Source organism: Solea senegalensis, linkage group LG17 (genome assembly GCF_019176455.1).
Source record: "Solea senegalensis isolate Sse05_10M linkage group LG17, IFAPA_SoseM_1, whole genome shotgun sequence".
In the NCBI taxonomy this organism is placed as follows: Eukaryota; Metazoa; Chordata; class Actinopteri; order Pleuronectiformes; family Soleidae; genus Solea; species Solea senegalensis.
In genome coordinates this window covers 13,383,087-13,398,993 of record NC_058037.1, presented here as the reverse complement: position 1 = coordinate 13,398,993, position 15,907 = coordinate 13,383,087, and the positions used below count along the sequence as shown (strand labels likewise).

General features: G+C 40.3%; 1 protein-coding gene across 3 annotated transcripts; it reads left to right on the top strand.

The window, feature by feature from the left end:
• The first annotated feature begins 216 nt into the window (after positions 1 to 216).
• On the top strand, positions 217 to 15,640 carry pals1b (protein associated with LIN7 1, MAGUK p55 family member b). 3 transcript variants are annotated; one of them, XM_044049028.1, is made up of 15 exons: positions 217 to 434; positions 1,582 to 1,835; positions 2,816 to 3,290; positions 4,404 to 4,612; positions 6,627 to 6,704; positions 8,566 to 8,685; positions 9,086 to 9,247; positions 9,983 to 10,060; positions 10,160 to 10,343; positions 11,727 to 11,795; positions 11,932 to 12,003; positions 12,820 to 12,981; positions 13,575 to 13,777; positions 14,177 to 14,287; positions 14,624 to 15,640. In XM_044049028.1, exons 3-15 carry the CDS (start codon positions 2,963 to 2,965, stop codon positions 14,798 to 14,800), a joined length of 1,953 nt encoding a protein of 650 aa, XP_043904963.1. In that variant the 5' UTR covers positions 217 to 434; positions 1,582 to 1,835; positions 2,816 to 2,962; the 3' UTR covers positions 14,801 to 15,640. The 3 variants fall into 3 exon arrangements, with proteins under 3 accessions (XP_043904963.1, XP_043904964.1, XP_043904962.1); XM_044049029.1 differs by lacking the exon at positions 1,582 to 1,835 and having other exon boundaries at positions 8,578 to 8,685; XM_044049027.1 differs by lacking the exon at positions 1,582 to 1,835.
• The last annotated feature ends 267 nt before the right edge of the window (positions 15,641 to 15,907 follow it).

Sequence of the window (15,907 nt, the reverse complement as noted above, 5' to 3'; positions counted from 1 at the left end):
CATGGAAATTCGAATTACATTAATACACACTCACTTTTGTCACTTTATTGTCATAAGAGGTTAAATTTTAAGGAATAAAAACTATTTTTCTTCTCATCAGTCTACACTTGTATAACTAACTGCAGCTTGACAAGCATGGTAGCGCTGTGTCTAGCAGAGAGGGGGCGCTGAAGAGCCGCGGTGTTGCCAGGGAGACGGACTCAAAACACCGGGCTTAGCTTAGCATCACATCAACAATGGCCACAAGTGTCCCGTCAGCGCCTGCACAGAAGTCACTGCGGCGGCTGAACGCGGTCCCGTGAAGTCGGAGAGAATTGAAGCTGTTTCTGGACCGTCCGAGTTTGAATTAAATCCACCCTTCTTTCACTGAGTTGGATTTTAAAGGAAAACCCCACATTTCGACAGATTTCATTCAGTTTTTTGTCTGTAAACTGGTGAGTACACGCTCTCTGTTAACGGGACAGCTACGCAGTTAGCGGTACCAAGCTAATAAGCTAATATAAGTTGCTAATGTGAGCGCAGATAACGGTGTTCCCTTTTAAATGAGTGACGTCATTGAGTTGTTAAAGTGACTTATTCACTGTTGGAGGGTTTTCTCTCGTGTTTTGTTGCGGTAGTTCCTTCATTGTCTCTTAGTGAACTTGATTGTGTTTATTTGTTAGATATCTTAATTTCTCAACCAAGCTAGCTGCTCATTTTTTGCATGTTTGTGTATATAGTTAATTAATTGTGATTTCTCTATGGCCTTAAAAACACAGAGAAACATTTCTCAAATGTCTTAAAATGTGTGCACTCAAAATATTATATTTATGTATTTAACTTTTGTTGTCTTGATATTGAAGACAACTATATTGCAATACAAACTGTTATCAAATTATCATGCCCATATATCAACAACAGTTATTTTGCCAGTGAGTCTATTTTAGTTTTTATTTAACCTTTTTTTAACACATTCTTATCTACAACTGCGTCCTGGCAAGAAGATAAAAGGGATAAAGGGGATTTAAAACAAACAATATAAACACTATACTAAGTAAACACAATAACAAGACATTTACAAAGACACAGCTAAAACACACATTAAAGTAAACAGTTTTGAAAGGCTGGGAAAAAAATTCAGCAAATGTTTTTGGCAGCCCCCAAAAAAGACTCTCCCAAGTTTCATATAAAGGCCTTTTTGCCAACATTATTCAGGAAAAGTACACAATGTCATGTTACATTTTAAATTAACATATATTTGTCAGTGTCTTCTCACTCAAGATCCTCATCAGTGAGTTATTGTGATAATGTGATTTTCTGTTGTCACAGAACTCAATTATCAAAGTCAACATCAATATCATTTACATATTTCACAAGCTGAAAAATCTGAGAGCTTGTTTTAATTATTTAAGAGGAAAGAAAATCTATTAATCGTTGCAGCTCTAATAGCAAGATTGTCATATGTTGGAACTAAAGTTGTTCCACATATCTAACAATCATATCTGACAATAAACACCTCACCCTGTGTGTAAATGTCTGGGTGGGTGTATGGACTTGTAGTCATTATCATTCTTCTACCCACGTCCCTCTGCTTCTCCCCAGCATGCCTCACAGTGTTGTAGCCACTGAGCTCAGGAAAAGCGTGATATCCCCGGCCATAATTAAGCCCATGGGAACAGATGGTCGGTTGGCAGTCTCTGCTGTTTGTCAGCCATACAACACCACTCTAAGTGGAGATAAATGCTGCTGCAGGGGAGGGGTTTGGGGAGCTTGGACCGGGAGCCGAGGGATAGACCTGCCAGACGTAATTAGATGAGAGGAAGCAGGTAGAGGAGGGGACGCGCCGCCATGTGTTGGTAGGTGACATAAGTGTCTATGATGGATTTTCATGACAAAGTTGTGTTTATCCTGAAGGGAGTTGAGGGGGTTTCTCGATGCAAACATGAAGGTGTCTTTAACTAGTAAATAGTAACAGTTTAACATGGATGATATGTTTTTTCCCAATCCTGATTTAAGGAGTCATGTACTGCATGTATTTAAGCAGTAACACGATTTGCCTCTGGCATTAGATCGGGCAGTTATTACTTATTTATGCAGGCTTTTACATTCTTGCTCTCACAAGCTTGACAAATAGCTGCTAAGTGCACCAAAACTATATTTTTCATCCAAAAACATAAAGTAAAATTTCTTTCATTACCTGTTTCATGTATTTAATATTTAGCTTATACGTATCTTTGCAGTGCAGACACAAAATGCAGATTGGATCCAAGACGTTTTTAAGTTTTGTGTATTTTTATTAAACAGATTTTCTTTCAGCTCAGGAAAAGGAAAAGAAAATTGGTTTAACATATCTGCCAGGAAAAATTGAGCATCATGTATTGACCATCGACTGCTCTGAATACACGTCATATTGGTCAACCTTCAAGTTGGCTTACTCAATTTGACTTACAAATCACATTGTCTCTTCACTCTGTGATATATTTAAAAAAAATAAAATGAATAGATTTTTCCTCCTGCATGTAGCATCCCTAAAATAGATAATAATACAAAACATTCACAACAGTGGAAAGTCAGGTATTAGTGGGTGTGTCTTTTATTACATTCCATCTACACACCGGCTACAGATGGATATCGTGCTTTTTTTGATTAAGCTGTTCATGTGGACAGTTGGGAACAGGTGAACTACAAAATACACAAAAATGGATTCCTTTTCATGTCTACTTCTAATTGTGTTGCATGTTTCTTGTTTAGAATTGTACTATTTTATAAAACATACTTCCTACACACTGAGACAAACTTGACAAACTCAATCACATTTTAACTGATTGTTTTTCAGGATCTCAGAAAGAGCATTAAGGTCCACGTGTTCCACTGCTGGGCCATGGCTCCTGAATTGAGCAGTCTCTGCGCCGGTGCCTCGTAACACTCGAGCAGATTTTAGTAAACGCTGGGGTGGTCTGAACCGTATGCAGCTGCAGCAGGGATGATCACATCCCATATGAACGGTTATGCACAAGAGGCCTCTGGTCAGGCCATGAGTCAAAGAGAGAGGGCCGTGGACTGTCCAGGGGAAGAGGGTAGCCTCGTCAAATCTCCACAAAGCAGTGCCCACATGGAGAGGATCCAGCACTACCAGGAGGAGCTGAGGAAGAGGAGAGAGGAAGACAGCAGGGGGAAGCACGAAATCGACCCCAACGCTTCACTGAGGCTCAAGAAGCTTTCACAGAACCCCAAGGTGGGGATTGACAACCCCACGTTCGAGGGAAAAGAGAAGGCCACCAAAGACGCATGTTACGTCGAACCTGTAGCTGGTGAGTTGAGTGTGTGTAGGAGTGGGGTGGTGGGGACTTTTGTGGGGTCAAAGAGGTGGCAGGAGGAGGGGATTTTACAAAGGAGAGGAGGAAATTAAAGAAGAATGGGGAATTTTCTGTGAAAAGAAAAGGACTTTTGAGGAGGCAGAGCAGGGAGCTGCAGTGGAGGAGGGTGATGTGTCAACATGTTACACTATTTCCACTGAAAAGTTGCCTGTCTCCGGACTGAGGAACAGAGCACAGTAATAGACCAAAAAACATGACTGACATACATCATTAGTGAAATGAGCCTTGTCACTGTGGATCACCACATTCTGCAATTTTTGCATTCTACATTCAAAACATTAGATTGGAAAACAGTATGATGTTAAAACCTGGGATACAGATATCTGGACGTCATATGATTGAGTTTGTTTACACTGCTACGGTGGCAGGAAAAGCTTTTGCATAAATTATTGGCACCAGTGCCAGTTTTAAGCAGTCAGAATTAACTTTAAATCCACAGAGATTGAGTGATATATATCACAGAATCTGACGTGCTGAATGTATCTGACCCTTTAAATGTCCTTGGGTGCTTTCCATGAGTATGGAAACTGTTGAAGCGGAGAGAGACACTTTGCAATAAAAACTTGTAAAATAAACAAGTTATTAACGTTAATTAGTGTCAGATTCTGTACCTGATGAAGTGATCAGGACACAAGCGGATTGTTGTTCTCTCATTGCTCTGTCATCACTTTGAGCTTTGTGTTTTATGGCAGTGAACCAACTCTGCCGTCTCTCGTGATCTTTAGTGGTCTGGTAAAATATTTATCCCTTTGCTTGTCTGAGTGTTTTGACCAGGACTCCCTGGAAGAAGAGATCTTGTATCTCAATGGGATCTTCCTGGCTAAATAAAGGATTAATAAAATATATGCCTATTGTGTGACATCAGCTACTGGAGCTCTATAGATGGCTGCTGAAGATCAGTCACTTCTGTATGTTGAAAATGTCAGACAAACAATAAAAGTTCACCTCTTAGAGACGTAAACATTCCCCAGGCCTCTGTTATTTAGTCTCTGTGTTTCCCGGCGTTGCCTCTAAACATTCTCTGCTCACTGTCTCTGTCTCTCTCAGAAGTCGGGGAGTTGCTGCAGGCTCTGAGTTGGATTCAGCAGTGTCTGACTGACACACAGAGCCAGCAGGATGTGGAGCTGATTGCGCAGCTCCTTGCCAAGGAAGACTTTAAGAATGCCTTTACCATCTACAGCGCCGTTTCCCAGCAGATCGGCAGAGTCACGCCCACCTTACCGCTCACAGCACAAGCGCAGGATCTTTGCCAGGAGGTACATTTAAAAAAAGTACTTTGTACCACACCTTATTAGTGTTTTTAAACATATTTGACCATTTTACACAACCATGGGGGCCTTTTTGGTCTAAAAGCGATTGAGTGAAAGTAAAATGAGGAATAAGATGATGTGGAGATGCTCTGGATTGATGGAGAAGAATAGGATGAAGACGTTAAACACAATGTAAATATGGGATTAGTTTTTCTCTTCTTTGATACTTTGACATTGCTGTCTCCTGAGCTCCGGAGCAGAGAGCAAGAATTGACTTCGTATTCAGGTTTGAGTAGATGGGGAATTTGCCTCACATGACTTCCCCCCCGTTGACAAAACACAAGTCAGTCGGTCTCTACTCGGGCAAGACGACAGTAATTGACTTGTTTCCCTGCCAAACTAAGCCTCTGTACATTGGGAACTCAAACGCAGCCTGACATACATCGAGCTGAGTCCCCTTAAAAAGACAGAAACTCGTCTATGACAAAGTGTTCCCACAAATAGGCACTTCATTAGGATTAGTGTCAACTTTTGAAACGTGCAACATAAAAGAATTTGATACATGCTCTTCAGTGCTGTCGTTCTGGTGTTGTGATGGCTGTTTTGTTTTGATGAAACGGGCTACTTCAGCTCTGTGGAGTCCATTCAGAGGATAGGACACCAATAATCCAGTATTGTCAGTAGTGGTTGTAATATATAGTAACACATGCACTGAAGAACTTATGAATGTATGATAGTTTGAGCTGCAGTGTGTGTTTAAATGAAGTGGCTGTGTTGTGTGACACTCTGATTGGCCTTTGAGTAAACTAATCTCCCAGCCACCCTCGGTGCTGGCTGAGTGCTGCTGCAGCCAGAAAAAGAAACTGGGGGGGGAGGTGGGTTGGTAAGGAAAATGCCTCACCTAGTTAGTGAAAGCTCCGATGAGTGTAAGGGATGAAGGGAAAGGAACAGGCAGAAAGCAGGGAATAGCAGAACACCAGTATGCCAAGTGTCACAAGTTAAGAAACAATCGCAGCCACCAAATGGCAACACAAGAACCAAAGTGTGCTCTAAGTCAGGTTCTTTCCACGTATGTGCTCATTAAATCTGGTTAGATATAACTTTCTAAGTGTAAAAGCACAGTGAGAAAGTATCTTGTTGTAACTTAATTGTGATTTAGTTCACAGCTTGCACTAATGGAGCATTTTTCTGTGTGGAATGTGAAACCCTGCTGGGAGTTTGTTACTGGTGGGCAGCCAGCTGCTTTTCCCCAGAAATCTTACATCTTATGAGAAAGTCATTTTATCATGCTCAGTTGACTCATTACTGAATTTCAAATGTTTATAAACTATGAGGCACAAACACCAAGCAATGTTAAATCAAAATATAATTTGGACCAGTTGATAAATGATATCATTATTATGATCAAAAAGTACGATACACAGTTATAAAATAATTTGAGGGTGGCACTAAAAGGAAAGATCATTATTGTGAGTCAAAAGTGAAAATTAGGAATATCTTATCTGTAAATGGAACACTTTATTTTCTGCCTTAAGGTTTGCAGTACAGTGTGTCTCCGTCAATTAAAAGATTATCGTCAGGTGAGCATTCATGCATTTATAAAATATTTTTTTGTTCTGTGCCTCAGACGTTAGTGTAAAGTTTGAAATTTGATCAAAGCTGCAGAATTTTCATTAGAAATTATTGAAAATAAAACCTTTTGAAGTTTCCGACACACTATAATGAAGACAGTCAGAACTATTCATTTTCAGAAGGTGAGAAATAGGAATTTTACTCAAATCTGACTTCAGGAACACATTAACGTTGTTGTTTCAACATTTTAAAACAATTACAAATGGGATTATTTTACTTTTGAAACTAATCAAGATAATTCAAGTTTTTAAAATAGTAATTAACTCTTTTATTCTTTTTTATTCTTTTATTTACACTTTCTTTCCACTTTGTTTTTTGGTCTTAGCTATAGTCATACATTTCACCTAACCATATGTCTGTGTGGCTGTGTTTCTGTGTTTGTGTTTAGGTACAGAGGATTCTGCAGACGAGCCATCAGAAGGAGGGTTCGGAGCTCAGGTCCCTGCTCACAAATCCTCATCTCCAGGTCAGAGATCAAGATTTAAGCTGTGACTTTCCATATCTCTCCTTGACCCACAGTATGATTATAAATGTAACACAAGTGAGGTTCAGCAAGCCTACAGAGCCTTACAGGCCAACTCATTTATTCACCTGATGTTCTTATAATTAGAAAACTGGAGTACAGACTCCAGAGGGGTAGTTGCTTCATTTGCACCGTCCACTTGATGATCAGAGGTTCGGCATAAGGCAGAGCTCCATACTCACGAACACTCCAGCTCAAAGACAAGTGAAGGACAGTTTCACTCGGCCACCTGCTGCCGCCTCATGCTCTCAATTAAAAGACAGATTACTCTGGTGTGATACAGTTGTAAGGTCATGTCAATGAGCAGATAATTGCTTTACAAATTAAATCATTTGTAAACCATTACTTTTATTTTTGGATTATTGGCCACCATTCAAAAGGTTGCAAAAGTTTTCAAGGTCAGGTGGTGTTTTAATCTGAAGATCAATCTAGTTGGTCTCATGAAAGGCCATTATGTAAATCAGGGTGTAATGTGGTTCATCTCTTCTGGTAATGAAAATGCATGATTGGGTCGTTCTTTGCAGCAAAGTGCTTGTCAGTTTCATTTAAATTTGCTTTTATTTTTTTTTCCTTTTTTTGTATTAAAAAAGGGCACTGTTAAAATGTAAAGATCTTACTGCTTTGTGTCTCTTTGTGTTTGCAGTTGGCAACAGGGAAGTCATTTACAAATATGGTCATTAAGATAAATTAAGGTCACTGTTAATGGGGGAAAACATTGTCCTCCTGGCAAGGTGAATTCTCTTCTAAACATTAAGTTGATGATGTCAGACAATTCTCAAGATATATGTGGTTGATCTGTGGCTTGATCCATTGTGTCATTTAATGCAATTATATGAATCTTAGTCTGTGGCTCTTGTTATGACATTTACGTTTTAATGCTGTCATTGTCCATTAACAGAGCACTGAGGTGAGAAAAGACCGGTGGTGATTTTATGACTGAGCAGGGGTCTGATGTTTGACCCATGTAACAATGCAAATGAGCAACTCTCCCACTGGCCTGTTAACCCGTCTACTGAGTTGGAACCATGTAGCCAGCAGAGGTGGTTCGATGTGATGTGATGCGAGCCTGCCTTGTGGCACAGTAACCAGAACAGTTTACATTGGTCTCTCTGCAGGGAGCAGAGGCTCACATGAGTCACAGTTTCAAAACTTTAAAGACTACGTGTGCGAAAGACATAGATCCACCCACAAATCCAGCCCTTCCACCATTTTCCAGGACACGTTATCCTCACAAGAAAAGGAAGACAAAAGTGTTTGATGATTGATGGCAGTGCGTCCTGACTACTAAACGCAAGGACAGATTAAGACGGATTGTGTGTATGCCAAAGCTTAGCCCGGCCTCGAGGCTCTCAGGTCCCCTTCGCCGCAGCACAGAGAAACTAATTTGGACTGTCAGTTATTAATTATGCGGCACAAAGTGCTTGTCATTTTAAATGAAGTGAAGGAGCAATCTCTGTATTATTTCTGGCTTCGAGGTGGGTTTGCTGACTGCTCTCGTTAAAAAAGATGGACAATAGGTTACTGGTAGCAGGTGTTTAAAGAGAGGAGTTTGGAAACTTGTTTGGCATCACTTCACCGACATTAAAACATAAACAACAAACACATATGAGTTTATTTATCATCATTTTACTTCAATGCCTTTAACAAAAAGGACATTTCCTGGTCGTTCTCTTTATCTCACGCCCGCCTCCGCCATTATGTTTTTGTCTGTCCCTTTTTCTGTCTCTTATGTGTGTGTGTAAAATTTCTGTTTGTATGTACTGTTTGTTTCTATGTGGGTCTCTGTATTTGTTTTATGTGGCAGGCACTGATGCAGGCTCATGACACTGTGGCGGGACAGGAAATGAAAGACGAAAACGCGACCCAGTCCCTTAGCGAGACGGTTAAACTCGTGCGGTTAGAGAAGGCCCGTGACACTCCTCTGGTGAGACGCCATCATCAATCTTTTTCAGCCACTTGTGTAACTGAGATAAATATGGGTATTCACCATTAGATAGTTGATGTACCGTGGGATTTTGTTTGTGTTTTGTGTGTAAGTCTCGTTTATACCAGGCACCTCCTCTCACATTTATCATGTGGGTGTGTCAGTGTCAGTGTATCAACAAACAGGGCAGCAGAATGCCTGTCTGTATAATTTCTAGACACAATGTTGACAGTGTTTACGTGTTTCTCTCTATTCAAGCTTCTCACAGACGTAATTTTACACAATGACCAGTTTCATGTTTAATTTACGTCTAAATAGTAGAATGTGCAGCTGGTTTTAAGGATTACCTGAGTCCTTTACTGTTCATGGACTGTGATGTCTGTGTATGCGGTGCCACCAGGGTGCGACTGTCCGTAACGACATGGACAGCGTGGTGGTGAGTCGTGTGGTGAAAGGCGGAGCAGCCGAGCGAAGCGGGCTCCTCAGTGAGGGAGACGAGATCCTGGAGATCAATGGGATCTCTATACGTGGGAAACACATCAATGAAGTCCATGACTTACTGGTGAGAGCAAATGTTAAACAGAAACTTCTTCACTCATTTACAGCAATTCATAGGAATTAAAATCTGTCATGAGGTATCATGAAATCTTTATTTCTGCCTTGGGTCACCTGGGTCTGTAGCTGGTGAGATTATGTTTCACACAGAATGACTTGTCTTTATTTAGATTATATATTCGTTAGCGCACCAAGACAAAAGCTAACGTTCCCCGTGTTGATTTTGAGGAAACCTGAAGTTGTTGTTTTTTTAGTCCCAAGCCAAATTTAAATATAATTTAAAGGACCAACTTGTGAGAATTTGTAATTAATGGTGAGGCTGCAGACTGGAAACAAATGAAAGAATCCTCCACTCCACTTTACCAACTGTGTGTGGGAACTACAGTGGCATTCGCATACCAGAAAAGTTGTCGTTCTTGTTCGTTTGTATTCAAGCTTTTGTTTCAGAACGTAAAGCAAACAATTGCGATACCTATAAAATGTGTATCCTAAGGCAAGAAAGTGAAGTGAATTACAATACAATGATGAACCCTCCTAAGTGTTACACAGTGGACCCTTAACATCTGACCAATTGTTTCTGAATAATATAAGCCAATTCAAAATTTCACACACATCCACCGACATATCAATAAAAAATTTGAAAGATTTGAGCCCCAAGGTCAATATTATCAGCAAAAACATTACTTTATGGAAATACTTTCCTTGTCATGTTTAATTCATAGCATCTTATCTTTTCCATCAGCAACAAATGCAAGGCACGCTGACCTTCCTCCTCATCCCCAGCTCTCAGATCAAACCTGCCCCACACAGACAGACTGTGGTAAGACTTTAATGATGTGTGCGTGTGTGTGAGAGAGAGAGAGCACCTGTCTGCATGCATGCAAACACCAGCCTTGTCTTTTTAAACCCCTTTTCTCAGATGCACGTGCGAGCCTACTTTGACTACGACCCCTCTGATGACCCCTTTGTGCCGTGTCGGGAGCTGGGCCTGTCCTTCCAGAAAGGGGACATCCTTCATGTCATTAGCCAGGACGACCCCAGCTGGTGGCAGGCCTACAGAGACGGAGACGAGGACAACCAGCCACTGGCTGGACTCATTCCAGGTAGACGTCCCCCACGGGGCAGAATATTAATATTTAATGCTCTGCTTTTCTCAAGGGTTGACACAAGGACAAACTGCTACCAGTTTGAAAATCACATAAACTCACTGGCCACTTTATTAGGTACACAAGACATACAATGAAGTGGCAGGAGTGGCACCTAGTGTGGTGTTGTCTTCTGCTGTCTTCTGCTGTTGTAGCCCATCTGCCTCAAGGTTCAACACTTTGTGCATTCACAGATGGTCTTGGTTTGCAGGGTGTGGTTATTTGAGCTACTGTTGCTCTTCTCATTTTAAACTAGTGTGGTTATTCTCCTCTGATTTCTGGCATCACCCACCCATTCTCTCCCAAAGATATTTGTGTCTTTTTTTTCTTCCTTTTTTTGTAAACTCTAGAGGTAGTTCTGTTTGAAAGTCCTAGTAAATCTGAAATACTTATACCAGATCTGGAACCAACAATCATAACACAATCACAGTTAAATGACTTGTCTTATTGATTCTGGCGCTTGGTTTGGACTTCAGCAGGTCGTCTTGACCACGTCTACTTGCATACATACATAGATGTGCTGCAAAGAGATTGGCTAATTAGATATACGCTTTAACAAGAAGTTGAACACTTAACACGTACCTAATAAGGTGACCGGTAAATGTCTGAGGGACCCACATACTGTATAACACATAATGTGTAGTCTGCAGTGAATGTGACTCAGTGTGTGAGAAAAAGGAGCAAAACATAGAAAACAGCACGTTTAAATAAACATCAGTCATACAGTGAACTAAAAAGATTAAATGGTTTACAGGCTCTAATACATCTTGGTAAGTTAAATCTACCAGCACATATAAAATAAACAGTATGTATCTTGATACCAAAGATTTTGAATAAATGCATAATTCATAAAACGACTTCTCAAAATAGCCTGCTTGATTGGTTATTAATTCCAGCTCTAGCCGTACACAGTAATACAGTCACACTGAAGCACTGGAAACTTTGTCTGTGACTGATTACTGACCTGGCACCACTTGAACTATCCTGGCAGCTAACACCACCCGTCTGGCACATCAAGCAGATTAAAACAAACACCTAATAATCATTTGCGAGTACTCTCTGACCCTGGCTTGTTGTGGCTGGAGTAAAAATACAGTGAAGTGCTGGAAATGAAAGGCAGGGCATCTTTTTGACTGCTCTTCAGTATGTCTGGAACGTCTAAGTGGAGATATAAAATTATTTTAGGTTCATCATAAAATATCATCTATCCTGTGAGACATTTTGTTGAACACAAAACAGAGAGTTTTATATAAATAAGTACAGCTTTTGAAATTGGAAAAAAAAAACGACTTTGTATTTTCAGTTTGGGTTAGCTGACTTTCTTCTTTTTCCCTTTCTCAGGGAAAAGCTTCCAGCAACAGAGAGAGTCCTTGAAGAAAACTGTAACAGACAGGAGTCGAGAGCAAGCAGGTGAAAGGATGGTGGATAATAATAACAGATGAGATTAACAAATTGAAACGTCTCGCTTTTGAAGTGCGGAGACAAAAAGTGAAATGATAATCCACGTTTGGCAGCAGCTAAATCTCTCACTTGTAATTTATTCCAGGGAAAAACTGGTATTCAAAGAAGAGCAAGAAACAAAAGAAGAAGAACACATCGAACTTCAGTAAAAATGCTGGTAGGACTTCTACTTTTTCCTCTTTGTAATCTCTCCGCTTCTCCTCAGTAGCTCAATAAACCGAGAGTTGGGTCACTGGTTTAAGAATGTGCTCAGTTTTCTTCAACATTACCACAAAGAAAAGAAGCTACTCACTCTACCTGTGACAGGCAGCCTTGGATAGTCTCCAAGTGTCCACACACTCTCAGTCTTAACCTCACCTGTTAGCTGGAGTTGACACATGTCGTCACTCTGCCAGTAGCTTGACCAGACTCAGTGATCCACAGGTCAGATTAGTCACAATCTCTCACAGGCACCAGCAGGTTTGTTCATGGTTTGGAGCAACCTGTGGTGTCATTGGTTCACTCACAGAAACATATTTATACCCATAAACACACATTTAGTGACTGAAGACTGACGCGAGGTGTGCAGATGTTACTGAGTGAGCAGACCGACTACCTCAAGCTCTCATTTACTCCTACGTCATGTGTTCACTCAGGTTCCACTACCTCCGTATTTTGTCACTTTCCACTGGGTGTCACTTTCCCTTTTGGTGCCATTGGTAAGAGTATCACTTTACTCTTGCCCATGTTGCCCATAATTCTTTTTAAAACCTTGTTTTGGGCTTTTAATGTCAGGTCCCGTCTATGTTTTAATCTCTTCTTTACTTTTTATTCTGTTTAATAACCATTCTGTGAATTACATGTCCTGTGTCCTACACTGAAAAACCAAACTCATTTCCACCTCCTCAGGCACGTGAAAGGTCAGAGTAAGTTCAGAAGCAAGGATTTGATCAGGAGTGTTTCATTAACCCGTCCGTCCCACCTGTCTTCTCAGACTATGACGACATCCTGACCTACGAGGAGATGTCCCTTTATCACCAGCCTGCTAATCGTAAACGGCCCATAGCATTGATTGGTCCTACGAACAGCGGCCATGAAGAGCTGCGGCGGCGGCTTCTGTCCATTGAACCGGAGAAGTTTGCTGTTGCGGTGCCACGTAAGTCCACACTCTTGCCAAGACCTCGGGACATGGAAGTGTTAAATACACAAGCAAAGGCTCTAAATGAGCAATGATTTGGCTTTTGTCAAATTACAAAAGGACAAAAAAATGTCAATTTCAAAGGTCCAGTGTATAAGAATTAGTGACATCTAATGCAGATTGTAACGAGCAGACTCCTCCATTCACTCCTCACTTTCAAATTCTGGTCAGGTAAGTACTTTACCTGTGTTTGCATAGTAAGTTTCTGATTCAAAATGTGGAGGGCACACTCTGGCTGGTTTGTTTGTTTGGGCTTTTTTAAAAACATGGTGCACAGAGTAAAGCCCTTGACTAAAGTACATAATACAGGCTTATTCTAGGACTACACAAACCAAACAGTTTATATTTCAAAGCGATTATACATTTATATAGACAATAATTCTAGATAGTGTATTCAATTTCTGCTGATTGAGCCTCCTTAATTTAAATACTGGACCTGTAACACAAAAAAGTCTCTATATTATATTGCAATTGTATTTTGTGCAAACGTATCTTAAAGATGACAGCAATAAATCCAAATCGACTCCCCCTCCATGTTTTTCATGACTCAGACACGACCAGAAACCAAAGGATACACGAAAAAAATGGACGCGAGTACCATTTTGTGAGTCGATCTGCCTTTGAAGGAGACTTGGGGGCAGGGAAGTTCATCGAGTCTGGCGAATATGAGAAGAATCTGTACGGGACCAGCACCGACTCAGTCCGACACATCGTGAACTCTGGACGCATCGGTTTGCTCTGCCTGCACACGAGGGTAGGAGACGTGTCACCATCTGCATCATCGTTTCTGTCCAGTTTATTAATTCTATTTTATCCATCGTCAATAATGCATTACCACTTTTTCATGTACTCAAACCCAGAACCTTGTTTAAATATATTTTGTGTTGCCAAAATTAATGTGCTGAATTTTCTCCACTTTTTTATTAGATTAGATAATACATGCATAAGATGAAGGTGTCACTTTGAAATGTCCAGGTTTACCTATTTAAGATGATATAATGGCAACACAATTAGTCAGAAACTTAATATTTTTGCACAAATTTAAATTGCATGTAAATCAAAACAAAACTCCACTTTTGACTTTTATCTGTATTAAGTGCATTGTGTATCTATATATTCTAATGTCTAACCTTGTGCTTCCTCTCATCGTCAGTCACTACAAGTGTTGCGTTCCTCCAACCTCAAGCCCTATGTCATCTTCATCGCTCCTCCTTCTCAGGAACGACTACGCACCCTGCTGGCCACAGGGGGGAAAACACCAAAGGTATCCACTCTGCTGTGGTGCTTGAGTGTATTTCATTCCCATGTTAATATGTTGAGAGTTTTATGTGATGTGATGTGTGCAGTTTATCCATAAACTAAAATATTCAGTTTTAATCATTACTTTGAGCTAAAAAAAAAAGGAAGAAAAGAAAATGATGGTAAGATGCTGAAGAATAAGAAAGTGTAATTCATCAATTATCAAAATAGTTGCAGATTCACTTAGTAATTGATTAGCCCTTGTTGGCACCACATCCTTCATGAAAATCAAACAATGAAAATAAACATGTAACACGTTAGATTAATGTTCGGGGTCTTCACCTTCGTCTTCTGTGCACAGCCAGAGGAGCTGAAGGACGTGATTGAAAAGGCCCGTGAGATGGAGCACAGTTTTGGCCACTTCTTTGATGCAACCATCGTGAACATGGATCCAGAGCAGGCGTTCAACGAGCTGCGCAGACTGATCGACAAGCTGGACACTGAGCCACAGTGGGTGCCCACGTCCTGGCTGTGCTAGAGATCACACTGTCTCACTGCAAGACGTCTCAGGGAAAGACAAGGTAAACCGAGAAATAAAAACCAAAATTGTTCCTGGAGACTGAAAGCAAATGCAGGACAGACACTGGTGACTTGCACTCCTCGGTTTTAGAGGAAGTCATTCACCACGCATGTTGCAGGGACGGGACTCAGGATTGTCAAAGAATATTTCTGTTTGTTGGTTTATGTGAGTGATTTTTGCTTCAATATGTTTCATGATTACACAGTTTTATGCAAAGTCATTTATTTAACAAATAGAAATATTTCTATTCTATAGTTTATTTATAATTGTACATATGTATTTTCAAGGCTAAATATTTTATTGTCGCATTTTGTGCGTGTGACATCAAAAACAGTACACGTTGCTGGGAGAGTCTTCCTGTGCACAGTATCCCGAGATCTGTCAAGGTGTGAAACAAAAGAAGAGCACATGTCTGTGCTAAAAGTGGCTGCAGTGTAACGTCTTCCATTCAGAATCTCCAAGGCAAAATCTGTCGTCTCTGAACCAATGTCAGTATTAGTGTCGTCTCACGGTTCATTAACACCTTAATAACAGACCTCACATCTAAGGTTTTCTTTTAGTTGGTATCAGACTTCTTTTTTTGGATGAACCAAATATAATATTTAGTAAACCTCCCAACAAATACAGTTTTGTTTCCATGCAGAGTCCTTTTTAAATTAAAAGCACAATTCTTGGAAAGTGTTAATAAAATGTGTGAGTAAGTGATGTATAGAGTGAATGACCTGCCTGATATATTTGTCTTTTTGTATAAAGTCAATATTGGTCTTACATCAAAGATAAATGCAGTATGTGAAGTCACCCACAAGGATCTGACCTCCCATTTTTAATTCTAGCTGTCAATCTCACTGCTGTGTATTCATGTGCTTTACTTTATTGTGTATTTACCTCTAAACTATGTTAGTTTATGTTTCTGACAATCAAGTGGGAAGTGGGCTAAATCATGTTTTTTGAACCAACAATGTCACCCCCTTGTGGCTATTCAAATTAACATGTACCACCAGTGGTATGCGAGCTTCCTCCGGTTGGACTTGGAGAAAAATCAGAAATACTGTTCTACTGTATATA